The sequence below is a fragment of the Cyprinodon variegatus genome, unplaced genomic scaffold (genome assembly GCF_000732505.1).
Source record: "Cyprinodon variegatus isolate N-32 unplaced genomic scaffold, C_variegatus-1.0 Scaffold239, whole genome shotgun sequence".
Classification (NCBI taxonomy): Eukaryota; Metazoa; Chordata; class Actinopteri; order Cyprinodontiformes; family Cyprinodontidae; genus Cyprinodon; species Cyprinodon variegatus.
Window position 1 is genome coordinate 318,773 of NW_015150692.1, and position 20,119 is coordinate 338,891.

At 37.2% G+C, this 20,119-nt stretch overlaps 1 protein-coding gene across 4 annotated transcripts in view; it reads left to right on the forward strand.

The window, feature by feature from the left end:
- sema5b (sema domain, seven thrombospondin repeats (type 1 and type 1-like), transmembrane domain (TM) and short cytoplasmic domain, (semaphorin) 5B) overlaps positions 1-20,119 on the forward strand; it is a 295,363-nt gene that overhangs the window by 258,400 nt on the left and 16,844 nt on the right. For all 4 annotated transcript variants that reach the window (XM_015381707.1, XM_015381709.1, XM_015381711.1 and 1 more), the window contains 7 exons: positions 1,116-1,233; positions 1,558-1,742; positions 3,544-3,687; positions 5,515-5,662; positions 8,394-8,619; positions 13,553-13,765; positions 19,930-20,100. In XM_015381707.1, coding sequence (XP_015237193.1) covers positions 1,116-1,233; positions 1,558-1,742; positions 3,544-3,687; positions 5,515-5,662; positions 8,394-8,619; positions 13,553-13,765; positions 19,930-20,100 — 1,205 coding nt within the window. The remainder of the gene's footprint in view (positions 1-1,115; positions 1,234-1,557; positions 1,743-3,543; positions 3,688-5,514; positions 5,663-8,393; positions 8,620-13,552; positions 13,766-19,929; positions 20,101-20,119) is intronic.

Below are 20,119 nucleotides of genomic sequence, written 5' to 3' on the forward strand. Positions count from 1 at the left end.
TTTTCTTGTTTCATTGGCAAAATGTCTCTTTAACCTCCTTAATACAAGAACAAATGTACTTATTTTAAGAAAAAAGGACTTATCTAGATTTCAATTTTTTCCAGCATAAACAGAGGTGTCGGTCTCCACTCATTTATTGGCATGCAGACAGAAGAGCACAGAAAGTCCCTATTACTGCATCTCTTACTACCTTTATCCTGCTCCTATATTGGATCTTAGGGTTAGAAATTTTCAAACTTTTCTTGCTTTATTTTTCTTTTATGTTGAAAGTAAAAACATACACTTTTGACTTTATTTTCTGCATTCCATTCCATTCTCAGTAGATTATATATTTTTTTCATGCTGAGTCTTTAAAGCACTGAGTTTAACCTGTGTATTTTTATTATCTATGGTGCTTGTGACTTCTTCTATCAATTCAATGATGGCCATTGCTGTAGATCTTTGTGATCTACTGTAAATCCATACTGACTTTTTGAATACAGAGTTATGGAATGCAATTAATAAATAACTGCAAACTGCTTAAACCAGAATATCTAGATTTAATCTTCTCTTACATCTAATACCCAAAGAAGACTTACTAACAATAAAGTCAGGACAAAGAAACGCTGTCATCACTTTGAAAAATCAGGCATTGGCTCAGTACTTTGCTATAAAACACACCTTTTGTTAACTGGCTTTGGTGATTCGTTGGTTCCAGATCAGATAAAGCTGTGGTTCAGCTTTAATCAGGAGGACATGGAGCAGCTCTTAAAATGTTCCTGTTGGTTGTAATTAAAATTTTAAACTAAAAACATTATTCCATGAAGTGTGACTTGTGGTAAGCATATCTAAAATATATGATTCTTTATTTTCACTGGTGTTTTAACGAGGTTTGTTTCATAAATGAACCTTTTAAAAACATCAGCCAGGTATAGACCATACTTTATACTTAGCCCAAAATAAGCCTCGATCATTTGTCAATAACTGATCTGATATATTATTCATTTTTTGGTTTTCATTTGTTGTAATGAAAATACATATATTCCACTTTTCACCGAACAACATATACAGACAAGTTTTTCATCCCCTTTTCTTATTCTTCATTTTATGCTCACTCTTTTTCTTCTTGTTCTTAGACTTTGCTTGGAGGCCAGGGACCCTTACTGCGGCTGGGACTTCAGGCAACGCAAATGCACCACGCTGGAGGAAAGCTCCAACATGAGCCAGTGGAAACAAAACATCACTGTCTGTCCGGTAAGACTGACCTCACTGCAGCATTTACTGTACGCATTCAATTGGCCTTCTTTCCTTTGGCCTAAACTCAGCAGATTGTTTATCTCTACACACGTCAGCCTTTACATGACAGCTTCTGTCAGATTATCAATAAACAGTGGTGACCCTCAGCCTCTAGAGGTCAAGGACTCCCATACTAACACAAAGCCTCATGTGTTCAACAGATGGAGTTTTTTTTCCCCAAAGCTTCATGGAAGTTTCTCCTCATGTCACTTTTCTATGACGGGAATCAAATTGAACCCAAATAAAATTAACCTCTGAAATGTAAAAAAAAATGTCTTTCAGCTGCGTAACCAGACCACTGATGGTGGCTTTGGACCCTGGACTTCATGGCACCCCTGTAACAATGATGATCCACTGGATGGTGTGAGCTCCTGTTTGTGTCGCTCCAGATCTTGTGACAGTCCCGCTCCTCGGTGTGGAGGCAAAAACTGTGACGGCCCAACTATTGAAGTCTCAAATTGCTCAAGGTCAGAAAATAAAAGTCTAAAATGTGGACATTTTGTAACCTGTTTGCTAAAAGAATTTTTTTTGATTCAATTCAATTCAGTTTAGTTTATTTATATAGGCCAATTCACAGCACATGTCCGCCCAAGGCATTTTACAGAGACTATTTAACCAGATCATACAGTCAGATTGGTTAAAAATTTTCTAAGGAAAACCAGATGATTGCATCGACTCATTGAATCGAAGGCAATCCCTCACTCTAAGCATACTTGTAGCGACAGTGAAGAGGAAGAACTCCCTTTAAACAGGAAGAAACCTCCAGCAGAACCAGGCTCAGTGTGAGCGGCCATCTGCTGAGGCTGACTGGGATTCGAGGAGACAGAGGTTGACATAGAAAAAGAAGCAGAGATACAAAAGGCAACTGTCAACCAGCTCCACAGACGGGCCCATCCAGGAAACACACAGCCAGGCAGACGAGCTGTGAGCCAGCTCAAAGGATGAAAGAGAGCAAATCCAGTTACCCACAGTAAGAGAAACAGGACTAGGAATATAGTCAAAGATGCTCAAACACCAATGGTTTTACCTTATTGACATAAACCTGCCAGAGCTTTGTGTGGGTTTGTTCAATAGGTAACATCATTTAGAGTCAGTTTACCTACACATGCATCTGTACATAAGGCTACGTAGTTTGTAATATTTGAAATAAATAAACGTAGAAACAAAACACTTTTGTGATGATTGTAATGATCGATTAAAACAGATTTAGATTATAATTGAAAGAACTACTAATTACATGAAATTATGCTAATAATAATGGAAGATGTGCTGTTATTTTTTTAGGGTTTTCTGTTCAGAGCCTTTCTCCTGGTCAGTTAGACCAGCCTCCTACTGGGATTAGAGATCACAATAATTTTTGCTTTTTGTTGAAGGACTGAAAAAGTTTCTCTTCTAATAAATGCATGTATTTAAAATTTATTTATCTAAAATGAAACTACTTTCAAGCCAACATACAATATATTTCTGTTTTTTTTTTTGTGCATCTATAACCTTGACTTTTGTTAAGGCACATAATGCAGTAGTAGCCATGGCAAGATGAAAAAGACTTACAGGAAAGAACTGAGTCTTTTTTTATTATCCTACCATTTCTTATTCCATCCTCTAAAAAATGATTCAGTGAAGTCTGTATAGTTTAAAAAGGCTGCCGGTGAAAAATGATGAGGCTCCTTCTAGTCTCGTCTTAAATAAAAAAAAAAAAAACTGGACACAATGCTTGATTTAAAATACTCAATTTATTGCAGATTCCATTCATAGTCATTGAAGCATCAGTTATTGCATTGATTGTGATGACTAAAAGTTTCAGTGTGGTATTTTGAAAACCACAAAATATATCAAAATATACATTTCCACTCCTTTGTGTTCAGTAAAATGCTTAAATCGCAGTAAAAAGAACTTAAACCCCCCCATCCTGCTGGATAGCTATGGCAGATTTAATTCTTGGTGTTAAAATTGAATTGTGCTTTTGTAGAGAGCGGGAATTAAATCATGAGGAGAGCTTCCCAGGAACAAAGCACTTAAGCAAATGGAGTGAATGTTACCCAGTCAGAACAAGCTCTTTTTGTCTGTGTGCATTTCTGCATACAGAAGTTAAAAATTAGAGGATTTCTTTGAAAGGTGGAGCTGAGAAATGATTCTTGTATTCTCTAATTTAATAATGCATTAACACCTTTGGAGAAAACTGTGTTGAATCGTTAATAAAATATGATGTTTCTGAATAATGGGGGCTCTGAGGCCACTAATGTCTTTTCGTTCATCTGTTGTTAAAAGGAATGGAGGCTGGACACCCTGGTCGTCGTGGGGACAGTGCAGCACAACCTGTGGTACAGGCTTTGAGATGCGCCAGCGTTCCTGTAACAACCCCTCACCCCGACATGGTGGGAGAGTGTGCGTGGGGCCCAGCAGGGATGAACGGTAAAAATAATTACATTTAAATAAAGCCTTGCACTAATCCCCTTAAAAAATTAAAGTTCATTATTTAAGCATAAAAGAAAAAAAATAACGAGATTGTTAGACAATGCTTAATCGCTGGAAGGTGCTTTAACCCTACTGAAAAATATTACAACCTTCTGTGTACTTTGCTCTTAATAGAAACTTTAATGTGTGGGCCTTACAAAGCTAAGCTCACATTTAGAACTGCGTTTTATTTCACTTGTGAGGCCAAAAGAAATTCCCAGTTAATGGGCCATTAAGATTAAATCGTACTAAACTAAATTATCTAAATTACCCGAGTTACCCAGTTATACATTTTGCAAATAAGCTTTAATTTCATTTACATTTTATGGATATTAGATTTGTACCAGTTAATCTGAATTATCTCAAAGAAATATTACTTTTGTTTTATCAAAATATGTGTTTTTCTGAATATTACCACACAGCAAATGGTGCTGTCATTCTAAAAAAAAAAAAGACAAAATGATGAGAAATATTATTGTTATTATTATGATTATTTGGGTTAGAGCTTCTTATTATCAGAGGTGGGTAGAATACCCCAAAAAATTTTACTATAATCGTATTTTGATTTAAGTAACAGCAAAAAACTATTTGGTAAAAAGGCTATTAAAATACCTAGCAACTCATCATAACATTTGATATTTAAAAATATGTAAGAATGACAGACCAACATGCAAAGTGAATTTGAAATGATAATGATAGAATGATTAAAACAAAAAAATAATGTAAGAATAAAAATAAAATACAACTAGTCGAGGCAGAAGAAACACTTCTCCAAACTTAGCACTACCTCCAGTGAAGGGACGTAATCCTTGTTGGATATTGGCCTGATTAGAATACAATAAAAAGTATTTTATATTATAAGCGTTAACTGTCTTAGATCAGAGCATTGTTTTTAATACAATGTATTTTAAATTTAATAAAATAATTTTTTAAAATTCCTATCAGCCTACTGTCCATAAAAACGAGCCACTAGTGCCGTAAAAACGTAAAAATAAAATAAAAAAGAAAGATATATTATAATATACGTTAGTATAAGTAAAAAGTATGGTACAGTAAAAATTACTTATGTAAATTTAACACCTTCTGTTGGCTCCATTCTTAAATACTTTCTTGTTTTTACTCAATGAAGTCTATAAAGACATATGTCCTCAAATAAATCACAAAAATACAATCAAATGTAAGAATGTATAAAATAAAAGTAACTTAAGAGAATAAACAACAGAAGAAAAAGGAGAAAGGAGACACAAAGGGAAACAGCCGTCATCAAACTGAATATATTTGCTTCACCCATAAACATTTTGCTAAGACTAACAGATGGCTCTACAGTATATACTGTTTACATGGATACATTATAGTATTACCCATAATCCTCCTCCCACCTACTTCAAATCCATTAGTTTTGTGCACTTTACAGCTAGTACAGCTTTTAAAACAAGTTAAGTGTTAGTCCCTATTTCTTCCAAAAAGGGTTTTAGGGTTTTGTTTATCCCAAAAATGTTAGCAGGAGTTTATATTTCATAGAAACAAACTGTTGAGCTTTTATTTTGACTGTTAAAGAATAATGAGGGCTGAAAGTTATTTATATTAATCTTTGAGGTAGGTTACCGGGTAGTTAAACATCTAACTATCAGTTGGTCTCACATTACCAGCAGATTATTTTAGCAGTCAGTTGGTCTCACATTACCAGCAGATTATTCTAGCAGTCAGGTTTGAAACCGAATCAAATTTTCTGTGACATCTTCTTACAGTGCATTGTGTATTTTAGCTCCACCACTGTTTCTTCAGGTTCTGCAATGAGGGCGTATCGTGTCCTCAGCCTATTTTTTGGACTCCATGGGGCTCTTGGACTAAGTGCAGCACAGAGTGCGGTGGAGGTGTCCATTCCAGGGTCAGGTCCTGTGAGAACGGCAACACTTGTCCCGGATGTGCACTGGTAGAGTAAACATTAACACACAAAAACACACTCTGACCAATAAAATCAGCTGGTGGATATAAGCAAATACCATCTTCTGTGAAACATGATTTTTTTTTTCTATGTTAAACATGAGTTCAGTTGTCTTTAACAGAGCAGATTATATTAAATCATCCGAGATCAAATGAATTACAAGTGACCACAGTAGATTTTTATCCTAAAAACATTGGACACCAGCATTTAGAGAATGTGGTAACAGTAATGTCAGTCACAACAACACATGATGGACAAGATCAATGCAGCACACAGTGTGCTTCCTATACACACTGGTTCCAAAGAGTCTTCTAGATAACAAATCCTGATGTTTTGGCCCTAGAGAGAGGTATTTGGTCTCTTGACAGCTAACAAGTCGCTAATGAATTTTAGCTCATCTCCATTTCTTATAAAACTATGGTTTTCCATTCATAATCCATTGTTGCATAATAACTATTAAACAATCTTTTCAATCTTATCTCTTGATCAGTTATTTTAACCACTGCTACTCGTGTTATTTTGCTGCTACTAATGCTTTTTTTATGATTGGCCAATCACAATTAATGTAACCGCCTTATCACATATCATATTCACTGCTGATCAAAATCTTAAGACCAGTCAAAAAATTGCAAGAATTTGCATTTTGCACTATTGGATCTAATGAAGGTTCTAAGTAGAGCTTCACAATTTTAAAAGAAGAAATCAGCATAAATCAGCATTTTCAGCTGATCAAAAGTTTAAGACCATAGCTCAAAAAAAAAACCTGAAAACCCCCCAAAACAGAAATCAAAGTGTCAAAAAAAGGACTCAGTAATGAGTGGCTCCACCATTCTTGTTGATGACTTCAAACAATCGTTTAGGCATGCTTGATGCCAGTGTTTCCAGGAGGCTAGTGGGAACGTTGCTCCAAGTGTTCAAGATGGCTTCACGAAGGGCATCCACTGTCTGGAAATGATGTCCATTTTTGTAAACTTCCCTTGCCATCCATCCCCAAATGTTCTCAATTGGGTTTAGATTCAGGGAACATGCAGGATGTTCCAAAAGAGTGATGCTATTCTCTTGGAAGAACTCCTTTGTCAGGCGGGCATTGTGAACTGCAGCATTGTCCTGTTGAAAAACCCAATCATTACCACACAGATGAGGGCCCTCAGTCATGAGGGATTCCTGCTGCAACATCTCCACATAGCCAGCTGCTGTTTGATGCCCCTGCACAACCTGAATCTCCATTGTTCCATTGAAGGAAAACGCACCCCAAATCATGATGGCGCTCCCACCACTGTGCCGTGTAGAAAACATCTCAGGTGGGATCTCCTTATCATGCCAGTAACGTTTGAAGCCATCAGGACCTTCAAGGTTAAATTTTTTCTCATCAGAGAAGACAACTTTCTTCCACCTTTCAATGTCCCATGTTTGGTGCACCCTTGCAAAGTCCAAACGGGCAATTTTGTGGCGTTGAAGAAGACGTGGCCTTTGAAGACGTTTTTTGTTTCTCAAGCCCTTCTCTCTCAGATGCCGTCCGATGGTTATTGGGCTGAAGTCAGCACCAGTAATGGCATTAATTTGGGTAGAGGATCGTCCTGTGTCTTGACGGACAGCCAATCGGATCCTGCGGCTCAGAGCTGGTGAAATTTTTTTGGGTCTACTACTTGACTTTTTTGTTCCATAACCCTCAGGATCATTTAAAAAAATGCAAAATGACTGTCTTACTGCGTCCAACCTCAGCAGCGATCGCACATTGTGAGAGGCCTTGCTTATGCAGCTCAACAATCCTACCATGTTCAAAGTCAGTGAGCTTTTTTGCTTTTGACAATCAGGAGGTCTTGACAGTGGAAAGACTTGACAGAAAATAACATGGAATTGAGATTTTTGCACAGCTTTTGGCTTTTAAAGACTATGGTCTTAAAAATAATGTTTGGGTGTAAATGCTGTTTTCAGAAAATTCCCTGCTCAAAAGTTCTTGTCTCTTGCACTGATTTTTTCCTTTAACATTGTGAAGCTCTACTTTGAACCTTCTTAAGATCCAATAGTGCAAAATGCAAATTCTTGCAATTTTTTCACTAGTCTTAGGATTTTGATCAGGAGTGTATCTTTTTTATATAGTAGAATATTTAATTGAGAAATGAAAATAAATTGCAATGGTTAGCTTGATAAAAAAAAAGCATGTCTAATACCTGCTTAAAGGTTGTTATTCTTACTGGAAACAAAGAGCTTCAGCTTCATCTGGATGAATAACAACACCTCTGGTGGGATGTCATCTAAACAGCTGGTCTGAAATTAGAGGAAACTGACACTCTGTTTCGGTATAAATGCTTGAACCAGCTGTTCTATACGATGGTAGAAGATAGTTCAGGCTAAGGCTGGTGCAGCAAACATCAAAGCTTTCTAGCCACAATGTAAACGCAACAATGCAATTTGTTAAGAGCACATAAATAGGTATGTCGAGGTCTAGATTAACAGAAATTAAAATAAAAATCAAACAAGAATATGTACATTTTAAATAGGAAAAAAAAGCATTTTCTTCCCTTTGGGGCTATGAAAATAAAGCTCTGTGTTGAAGGTCTTCAGTCCTGCTCCTACCTTAGAAAGACACATCTAATTCAATATGGTTGCAATACCTCCTGAGCAGCCTTTGAAGTCCTCATTTATTTGGAGGCAGGGAGAAACCTGCAGAACAGTGGCTCCAGGATTTAATTTCTAATTTCACCTCTATTTCCTTTAGGAGTACAAGGCTTGTAACCTGGAGGCCTGTCCAGAGGTAAAGAGGAACACTCCTTGGACCCCCTGGATGCCTGTCAATGTGACCCAAGGTGGAGCTCGTCAGGAGCAAAGGATGCGCTACATGTGCAGGGCCCACTTGGCCGATCCTCACGAGCTGCAAATCGGACGGAGGAAAGTAGAGACGCGCTACTGTCCGAATGATGGAACGGTGGTCTGTGAGACGGATAGTAAGTAAAGTAAAACAGCAGAGAGAGATAAATGGGAGCTGAAAATAAGAACTCACAACACACAACATATACAGATACGATTGCTCAACTTTTATCATACGTTAACAGCAGCTCACTAATGGATCACAGTGATAGCAGTTTTTAAGTCATAAAAAATGTCACAAATTTTATATATTTGAATCTTTCTGTGTTTAACATTTGAAGCAGTTTTGAAGGAGCTTGCATGAATACATCTGTCCTCATATTGGATTTTATTTCGATGCAGCTGCAATCGATGATGCGTCTCCTGGCTTTCTCCAGCTCATTGACATTTCCATAACTCTTTTCCCCAAACTCTTGATAACATCAGTGTCATGAATTAATATCTTTTCCACTGAGGGAATTTTGATGCCTAAGTTTTGGGGCATTTTTTATATGCGTTTCTGAGTTTTGTTGCCAGTTTGTAATCTCCAGTTTTGAAACACCTCAAGCTGCCAAATTATAAAGTTTTCAACATTCACATGTTTTGTCAGTTTTATCGCTGAAATTAAAGATAACACATTTATAAAGTTTAGTTTTTGTACTGTTGTTAGCATTGCCCGCTAGTTGTTGGTTTGGCTAGCGGTGCTAAAACAGCAAATTTTTGGCTTTACCTTTGCAAATGATTTTAGTCATTTTTGGTTTCCTGTTTGCATTTCATTGTACTTGTACACTATGTCTTTTGTATCGGTGTTCAGAGGACAGGCAGGAGATTAGAACCCAGCAGAAGAATGTAGGCAGGATAATCCAGAGGGCGAAGCCAAAGCCGATTTTGGTCACATGCTCAGTTGTCAGAGCCAGGTGGTCAGAGATCCGGTGACATACCAACGGAGTCCGGTCACAGTTCCAGTTAAGGTACACAAACAGGCAGAGATCCGTCAGGAGTCAGAAGACGTGTCAGGCAAACGGATCGGAACGGAGGCTCAGAGGTTGAGAGGCAGAACAGGTCAGGATCAGGTTATCAGAATATAGGAACGCTAGAATAAGTCTCACCAATGGCTTGAAATAATCTGGTCTGAAGGCTGGTTATATATAGACTAATGCAGTTGGATCAGATAGGTCGCTTATGAGAAACGGGCGGAGCTAAAGAGGTGTGTGAAATGAGTAATCAGACCAAACATCAGTGGCAAGATCATGGCAAATTTAGTTTGCTTTAGAAATAAGTACATTTTGTAGCATGATTACATTATTTAATGAGGATCTTGCGGCATTTCTGATTGTACATGTGTAAATGAGCTAATTATTCTACTGACAGAGGTAAGGTAATGTCATCCAAAACAACTTTGGTGCAGTGTGTAGTCCGTGTTTACTCACTGGTTTCCAACCAACCGTATGAGGGTTCCAAGAGTTCCCAATGGGGCACATTATTTGCTGTTTTAAGCTACTGCCTGCAAACATGGGGGAGAGAGAAGCGAGAGAAACGGACCAGAAAAAGTCCCAACAATACGTACATGAGAAGCCCCACCATCCAAAATAGTATCATTTTCTGTTGTCATCTTGAATTTAACTACGATACATCCTGGTCTGTCTGAAACACAACATTTCAAAACCCAGCATGTTTTGCAACAGACACGAAATTAGAGTTAAAGGGATAAAATGGAACAACACCCCTGTTATCTTCTGAAGGCTTCTGCTTGTTTCTTAATATCCATCCGTAGCTTCAATGAAAGTGGATGGAAAAAATAGTTTCCTTTTATATAGCTTCATCTCTGTGCTTGCTGACCTAACTGATCCTGAGAGTACCACAGTTTAAATCTCTTTTCAGTATCAGAATCTACCCAGAGGATGCATTTAATAACATCACCTGGTTGCACTTATGGTATGTTGTGTGTTGATTGTAAGGATTTTATAGTTTCTGACCAGCATGTCGCGCCTCAGGATCTATAAGATGAAAATATGCATACTCAAGGTATTGCCCATACCAGCAGATCTATATTATTCAAAAAAATAAAATAAAATGAATAAAATGTCAATGAACATATTCAAAAAGCTATTTGTGCCAAATTGGTGCACACCAAAGATCTTTTTACTTCTAAGACTGCTCACAAAGTAATATCTACTAAAAGAGCCCCCCTATAGCAAAAGGCATCTCTCTACACTGGTATTTACATCCCACATTTAAATGAGGTTCTGTCCATGCTTTTAGGGGAAAGTCTGCCTATATTTATGTAAATTACTGCCAGAGCAAATTACTTCGGATTCTAAAAGACCAGAATGTTTTGCATCTGCATGTATTTGGGGCATCTGTGTTATCAATGCTTAGAAAAAAAGAAAAATCTACATCTACATGCACGATTTTACAAGAAAAGTTAATAGACTGCAACATTTTCCTACATGGTCAAAAAAGCTCCATGGTCTTTCATTTCAAATAACGCTGTTTGTTGTTCTTGTTTTCTTTCATTAAGATTCCAAACAAGCCCTTTAATTAGATCATGGTCAGTAGTGAAGATTAATTTTTATAGAGTACAGGAAATAGAGGTCGAATTAGTAATAAACCTGTAAGTGGCTTCGAGCAGCTGTCATTCAGAGAGCAGAAGTCAACCTTAAAAGCCCTAATTTAAAGGCCGAAGGAGTTTGATAGATCACTGTGCTTCAGAAAAATATCGTAATCTTGGAAGAGAAGAGTGCTTTGTTTACATCTTTGTGTAAATAGCATTAGGACTGTTGACCTGGCAGAAACATGCTGTATCATCGACTCTGCTGAGTATCAGAATAAAAAAAGCTGCTAAATGCATCCAGGGCTTTTTGAGTAACAAAAAAAAAACAAAAAAAAAACTTTAGAATTATAAAAGAAGATAATATTATTGAAAATCTAATTTGATATAGATCAAAGAAAACTAAGCAAACCTGTTAGTTATTAAAAAGTGGTTGCTGACTCAAATAGATAGAAACAAATCAATGCTTGGTTCGAACAATGATTTCTTTTTTTTCTTACTTGATAAAAAAAGAGAATAATGAATAATGACAATTTGCCAATTATTTCACTTTACTTTTATTTCAATTCATTTTTCAATCCTCTACTTATTTTCAGAAGTACTTAATAGATTTTCTTTGTTAAAAAAGCGTATTTCAGTTTTTTTGCAGTCAAATTATCTATACTAGTTGTGCAGCCCTTTGTTAGCTGCTTGCTTGGTTTGAAAGCAATTCCTGATGAACATTTCAAACTTCTTGTTCTGCTCAGAAAATGGGAAAAAGTGTGCAGGTGTTTTTTGTTCTTTGTTGCTGTTTTTTTTTTTAATGAACATGAGGAGCACCCTGATATTGGTATTGGTAACTTGGATTCTCTCCTGCACATATTCCATGCTGGTATTGTTCAAAGCAGGACAGGTAAACACTGAAATAACACTGAAATGAAAAACCTTAAAATAACCTTAAAAACCTTTTATGAAAATGAAAAACAGAGTAGAGAACTGGTCCATTCAATTCAATTAAGTTTATTTCTATAGCGCCAATTCACAACTCATGTCATCTAAAGGCACTTTAAAATTCAATCAGGTCTTATAGTCAAATTGATTCAAAGTTTTCTATCTCAGGAAAACAAGTTGATTGCATCGACATATTGACTCGAATGCAATCCCTTACACTAAGCGTGCTTGTAGCGACCGTGGAGAGGAAAAACTCCTTATTAACAGGAAGAAACCTCCAGCAGAACAAGGCTCAGTGCTCAGTGGGTTAAGAAGACAAAAGCAGAGATACAAAAGGCAACTGTAAAAGGCGACCCAATCAAAGAAACACACAGCCAGGCAGACGAGCTCCGAGCCAGCTTCCATGTCAGAGGATGAAGAGAGCACATTCAGCCAGTCACAGTCAGAGAAACAGGACTACACTGAAAAAAACAGGCCGATCTCAAACATATGTAAACAAAGATTTTGATGGAAGCAGCACAGCTGACATTTCTCTCCAGGATGGGGTCTAAGCATAGTTCCCTAAAAAAACATTTAAACCCTTTGAGCTTTTTGACATTTTGTCCTTTTACATCCATAAGCTTGATTTTCTTATTGGAATTTTAATGAAATATTCAAATCCTTTTTTTTTAGATATAAAATCACCTAAGGGAGGATACCCCTCAGTCCGAATCTAGGGTGAATTTAGCAAAAATCTTCATTATCAATGCTGACTGGAGAAGCATGCCTGTGGTGAAACATGGTAGGTGCAGCATCATGCTGTGTACATGTGTTTCTTTATCAGGCACATTCACAGTGATGTACAGCTGCAGCCAAAATTAAATGGATAATAATAATTTAATTGTAATAATCCATTTTGGTATCCTCTGACCATAGCACCATTTGCATTTGCTCTTTTATTTTTTACTTTTTTAGTTGTTTTGGATTAAACTGTTCTGTGAAATATTTAAAGCTTGAGTTGCTATTTTATGATATAACCCAGATTTAAACTAAAATATACCAGTTGTTGTAAATTCTCCATTCCCCCCACACAGATCAATACTAACTGCTGGAATATTACAGTGAAAGACAAGCATGCCCGGGTTATCATCCAGCAGAGCCGTGACACACCCAAAAGTCCTCCCATTAGGAGTGTTAGCTCCCCTACATGCTGTTAGTGAAGGGTTCACAGTCTGCTACTAAACATACCCATTGACACATAGAGAGTCACACAGCAGCAGCAGTCTGATGCTTGCCATTGGTGGTCTTTTCACACAGCCCTCTCCGACATTGATTACCTGTCTTCCCCTGTCAGCCTCCTGTGGGTCGGCTGCATCGACTTTTAACAAACTGATGAAACACCGACACCAGGGAACTGTGGGATGCATTTAGACAGTGAAATATGCCTTTTGGCCACGTCGTGTTCAATTTGCATGCTTCCTGTTGCTTTTCAAGTAGTTTAAGTCCTGAATAAAACAAATGTGGTTAAAGTATTTAATCCATCCCGGATTATTTTCTTGTGCCATCTTTAGGCCTTGTGGAAGAGCTGTTGAAAGCCCCAGTGGTAAAAATGGCCGGGATGAGCTGGTCATCGTGGGAGAGCTGGTCAAGCTGCTCTCAGAGCTGTGCCAAAGGTTACCGCACCCGTCGGCGAACCTGTTCCGGACCAGAGGGGAAGAGCGCCCCAGTGGCGTGCCGAGGCTCTCCTGTGGAATACCAAGACTGTAACGTACAGGCATGTCCGGGTGAGTGAGAGCGACACCAACCTCATTCAGAAAATGCAAACAATCTAGAAGAAGATCTGCTTGGATTTTAGGATTAAATAAAACTTAATTACTAAACTAAATGACCCCATTTAAATCCTGCTGCTTGTTGTTGGTTTAAGTCGTGGCAGATAAGCCTCCAGTGCCTAGTTCCGGATTCTTCGGAAATCTATTATCATCTACTTTTACTCAAATTCAAGAATGAATGATGTTTCTATGGCATGCCATTAAGTTGTCCATCAGCTCCCTGTGCTCAGTTATTCAAGTATTGAGCTGTACTGCTAGTCTGAGATGTTTAAAAAAAAAAAAAAAAGGTTAGAGTAAAGTACCCTGAGGTGCTCCGGATGAGCTGATCCCCTGGTTAGACACTTGACCAATCAGTCTCTCAACCTGTTGCCTGTTTGTCCGGTAGTCTTTCAATCAGGCGTCTGTTAATTCCTCAACATGAGTCTTCTGAAGTTTCTGACGAAGCAGATCCGGTTAAATCCTAGTAAATGTACTGGAGGAAATCAAAGAACACTTTCCTCACGGTGTTGTCTGCCTTGTCTAAATCACAGTGCATTTGTTGAAGCTGGTGTATGATAGCATAAAAAGCAATCTGCAGGGCAACCTTATTAAAGCTAATCATAAATATTTTACTTGTTAGTTTCTCTTTATAACGACAATATAACTAGAATAAAAAAGTTGATCATATGAAAGAAGTAAGCAGATGTAAGGTCTTCTATTGGCATTGTGTTAAATGTTTCCAGCACAATATTGGGTCTTAAAGAAAATGGAAGCAAAAAGGAGCTATAGAGACTGAGTGCTAGGGGGTCAAAGATATTCGTTGAATACCGCTGAGTGGACTATTCCCTTCATTAGCTAATGGTTACCAGCAGCTGCAGCACTGCAGGAGGACTTCTTGAACAAATGAAGTTATCTATTTCAAACTGCTCATCAAAGCAGCATAATCAGTTGACCTGAAATACATCTGATGACAGATTGGAGCTCTGACAGGTTCTACTTATTATTCTTTAAAACACACAGATAACAGGAGTGGCCCTAGATGAAGGTCTCCCCTTAAGAAAAGGAGATTTATGTCAATAACTGGTATCTTATGAAACGAGAATTTGTGTTTAGCCACTTCAATCTGTTTCGAATGTGAGTCGTTGTTGTTCAAAGTAAATCTTTTGTGGTTAGATTTTTGACATGACCTCAGGAAGCCTGGATTAGGTAGCCTGTGATGAATCATTTTGCCAGTACTGTCACGTTTCCTCGTGACCCCAGAGGACATGCAGGTGAGGAGGACAAGGCCAGTGACAGAAGAGAGAATGAGTGCGAAATAGTAATTGATGATGAAATTAGAGCGAGAGATGGAGGCAGTGGAGATGGGTGAAAAGATTAAAATAAAATGTCAGGGTCTCCACCTATGCTTTGGAAGCAGCCATCTGTGTGTCCACTCAGTGTGGCAGTAAGTAGCCAGAGTTACGTCTTTAATTATTAAAGTTCTGAATGAAAAGCAGTTCTCAAAGTGGGTTTATAGAATTGAACCTTGGGGCATTTTTAGGAGCGTAATATTCAGTCATGATCAAGATGTTTCACTCAAAAAGGAAACATCAAACCCTTGTTTGAGAATATGAGTCAAAGACATTGTTCTTTCTTGTCAGAAAAGAAAAATAAACTCAGGCTAAGGAAATATAAGATAAACCGTGCTTCAAAAATTACACAAAAGGAAAATCTAGTTGTATTTTTGATGCTATATTGCTGATTTCTGCAGTTTTGACAAATAATTTAATACGTGTGAGTTAATTAAAATATGTTACACGTAAGTTATGAGTTATACTTTTTACTGCCTGCAAAGAGAAAAAATAGCTACAACCTTACCGTAAAATTATGATTTACAATTAACTTAGCGCCGGCGTTTTATCTTTTTAAGAAAGAAAAAATTTACAACACTTACTTAATTTATTAATAACTATTGAGTAGTTTTAAATTTAATGACTCAACTTAGCAAAAATAAAAAGCTATTTTTTGAAGTTGTTAATTAAAGTTGGTTTTTTTTGTTTGGCCTTTTCTGGTCGATTATTTAACAATAAACTATAACTGGATGATATTATCAAAACCTAATTGAGCTATGTGATTTGATAACCATTAAAAGGTTAGATAGTTAATGTACAAAACATGAAAAAAATGAAAACCTTGTCTGTGTACTCATACCTTTACAAACACTTTTATGTAGAAGTAAATAAACCATGCCAAGGAGGAATGATATGAAGGTTTGTGTTTGAGTTTAGTGGCAACATTGCACTGAAAGTGGGTTTTTCCGCCACAGAGCAACAAACAGATCCACCTCTAGATTAGAAGTAGCAATATTTTAACACAATAGTAACAGTAAAGTCCAGCCAAAATGGCCTCTGGAAAAGCAGGCTTTCAGGGTTATAAAAACATAAAACCCTGGAGAGAAACTTTAAATTTTGGAAAATGGAAATCCAGCTTGATAACACAGGTTATGACAAGCTTTCAATGATGAGCAAGCATGAAGCAACAGTAGAGAGGAAAAACTCCCCACTGTGAAGAAACCTCTGGCATAACCAGGCTGAACATGGCGGCCTTCTGCTGGACCAGTTGAAATGAGACAGATAGAGATAAGAACGCAGCAAGCGTCTGGGACTCTGATGAAGCTTTAGCTAGGATGGTAGTGGAGGAGCTGTAGGTGGGTTGAAATGGAGTCATCTGACTTGAAGTCAGACACAGTGCAGCCACCGCCTACGCTTTGGGTAGCAGACGGAGTTGTGGATTGGAGACTTTTTAAGATGAACTCTGGATGCTGATTGGGCTTTTGTTCAAAGCTCATTAGCTTGGGTCGGAGGTGGATGAAGGTGAGTAATCAGTTTATTCAGTTGATCTTCCTCCTAGGCTTCATTCCGTTACCAAGGACAAAAAATGTAGTTTTCCATGATTGAAAGCATACATTTCCATTTTGATAAGAAATGAAAATCCACATTTAAAGTTTGGCATTATTAGACTTTCTTTGTCACAAAACCATGTTTCATGATATTTTAAGACAAGTACATAGCAGTGTAAACCTAGAATATTTATTTATTGTCTGGTTACAAGTTTTCTCCCACTTTTCTGGATAAGTCCTCTCCTGCTTAGCTCACAGCCATTTCACCTTGCCGACTGTCGGCTGACCGGTGATCAAGGAGAGCTGATGCCAGAGAGAACATGTTCAAACTCCCGCTTTCTCTCTCTAATCTGTCATCCAAATCAGATCCTAGTTTTGTCTGGAGTTAAAGACCTTCTATCCATGTATTAAGAAATTAGCAAACGTGTATGATGGGAATTTTATATGTACAAGTATTTCAAAATCCCCCACTATTAAACAAACAGTTCACCTGGATTTCTCTTATAAATCTGTTCTTACAGAACTGAACAGCAGATTTGGTTTAGCTAACTTAACGTATAGTTTTTTAAGATTGCAAAACTCATCACAGTCACGCATCAAAACCAAAGGCAGTAAAACCAGTGATTGATTTTGGGTTGTTCTAATGCAGCGAGGCAGAATCACATCCAGTCAGTTTAGAGTCAGTCAGGCAGCGGAGTTGCTCCCTGTGATAGCCAGTTAGTTAAATAGTCACGTCCTGCTTTACTTCATGTCATGCTTATCCACTCTGCTACAGAAGTCTTCAGCAGGACTCTGAAGTTACCTGGCAACGATGCTTTCCTGCCTTCATCAGAGAGACACCAGACCCTCAATGATTCACCCACACTTTTCTGATTAGATCAGACGAGGCATTTAACGGCCCTCACAGGAAGAGGAAATCAGTGCATTAAGCAGGTACTAGGAGGTGTGATCAGGCAAACAGCAGCAGAATGGTATGAAGATGCTGTTTATGTCCTGATTTATCCCTAGTTTGAAAGAAAAAAAAAACATCTAGATCTATTTAGATCAGGGGTGAACAACCCAAACTGTTCAAAGAGCCATATTGGACAAAACAAAAAACAAAAAAGAATAGTCGCAAAAAATGTAAAAGTCTTATATAATCCTTGTATGGCAACATGAGCTCTAAGTTTATTATCCAACTATAAAAAAGGACAAAGTGGGCTTAAATATTTATCCTTGAGCACATGTCACATTATATTACTATTCTGCTGTATGATATTTGGTGTTTAAGTGTAAATTCCATCACAATATTAGTGTATTAGTTTTTGTTGCTTTGATGAAATTATAGACACACAACAAAGAAATCACATTTCTGTGTTGTTTTTATTTTGAGGATTTGGGGGTGAAAAAAATGGAAGAAAGTTTACATACCTGCATAAGAGCGCTACAGTATCTGTTGGATCTGTGAACAGTTTTCCATGATTGCAATAAAACTAGCAGCAGTAGTGGAGTTTGGAGATGCAATCCACTTCTTAAATCTATCTTTTCTCTCCTCTAATTTATCCAGAAGTAGCCTACTGAAATGGTACTTTTTCTCTCACTTCCAACTTGGTGGTCGGCTGCATATTAAGCGTTCCTTCCCACAAGATTTGAGACACTGCATTGACAACAGGCAACCTGATAATCATTTCCAATGGAGAAAGCTAAATAGGTTGAGGAGAACCCAAAGGTGGCCACCCTGGAGGAAGAGCTTGAATATATAAAATTTGAGGCTACCATCGCCTCCAAGGTGACATGATACATAAGACTGAGGTGGAGCATATAAAGGTTGCATACCAAGAACTAAACTCAAGATATGAAACAGATAGTACCAAGAATGCAGTGCTGTGTAACAGTATTTTTACATAAAATATATTTAAACAAATTCTGTTCTTACAACTGACTGTGTATCCCTTTAATAGAATAGAATAGAATAGAATAGAATAGAATAGAATAGAATAGAATAGAATAGAATAGAATAGAATAGAATAGAATAGGAAATATTTTTATTGTCCAATAATGGGGAAATTGTGGTGTTACAGCAGGTAAAGGTTATAGCAGCAGTGGTCACACAATGTGGACCTTAGAAAAGTGTATAAAAATAACAGAACATGGGGCATGATGTGTAACCAAAACTTTAGTAATAAAAAAATCTTTCTTTGTTCAAGTCAAGACAGAAAAAGAGATCTAGTTTAAAAGTTATGAATACCAGGGTTCTTAAACTGCAGTAGTGGTAGTACTGGACACTCACAATGTAGTTTTGGCCTCAGGAGGAAACTAATAAAATGAGTTACGTTGTGGATTACAAGTTGTTGGATATTCAGTTTTAACAGTGGGCTAAATGCATTTAAAAAGTGAAACAGTGATATAATATATGAATTACAGCGTGGTGGTTTATAATTTTATAAAAGTATAACTTTAAAGTCGTCACCTTTATTTGGTGGAAGGTAATTTGGTTTATTTTCGCAACACCAATCTTAACATTTTATGTATTGATCCATTTCTTTTTCTCTTGGTTGCTTTTTTTTTTTATATCGCTGTTCTTTTTTTGTTTTTTTATTAAATGCAAGCTGAAAAAAAACAAAGGTCTAGATTTTTTTTCTAGTTTTAACAAGAACCAAAATCAAATAAATCATGATTCAAAGGGCGCAAGATCACACACAATTTGGAAAAATGTGTGTAAAGATTTGATTAAAATTTTGTTTTGGAAGACAAACTTCTTTCTCCTGTTTCTTTCTTTAAATCAGTGTAACACCTGATCTGATGCTAAATTCCTTTTAAAATGTTGAAGAATTGCTTTGTACAAACAACTATCAAAATCATCAATATATGCTTTGTCTCCACTCCCGAGTTGTTATTATTATTCACTTTTACACTTTTAACGTTAATATTTGCGGAGGTGGTAAAAATTTGTATAACTGATTTGGGACCCCTGATTTGGGGCAAGCATATGATTTAGGGAATTTCTTGAAAAACAATCCATTTAAAATGAATCCAAGCAGAACAATTGGTTAGAAAATAAGAGAAAAGTTTTTTGTTTATTTTTATTTACACAGTTAATATAATTTTATTTGATGAGCTTTACTTGAATTTCAGCCATTTTTAAATAAACAGCAACAAATGTGGGTTTGCATTAACAGCTTGCCTTCCTGTCTGAAACCTACTGTTTCACTGTAACATGGCATTGTTACTGCTTTGGATTATGTAAAAGCAGTAAATACTAATCTAGATGTGTGTGTTACAGTTAAAGGTGCGTGGTCCTGCTGGTCTTCCTGGTCGCAGTGCTCAGTGGGCTGCGGTAGTGGTCACTACCAGAGGACACGGTCCTGCAACAGCCCTGCCCCTGCAAACGGAGGAGACATTTGCATAGGACTGCACACAGAGGAGGCCCTGTGTAACACGCACACATGTGATGGTAAGGGCATGCATCAAAT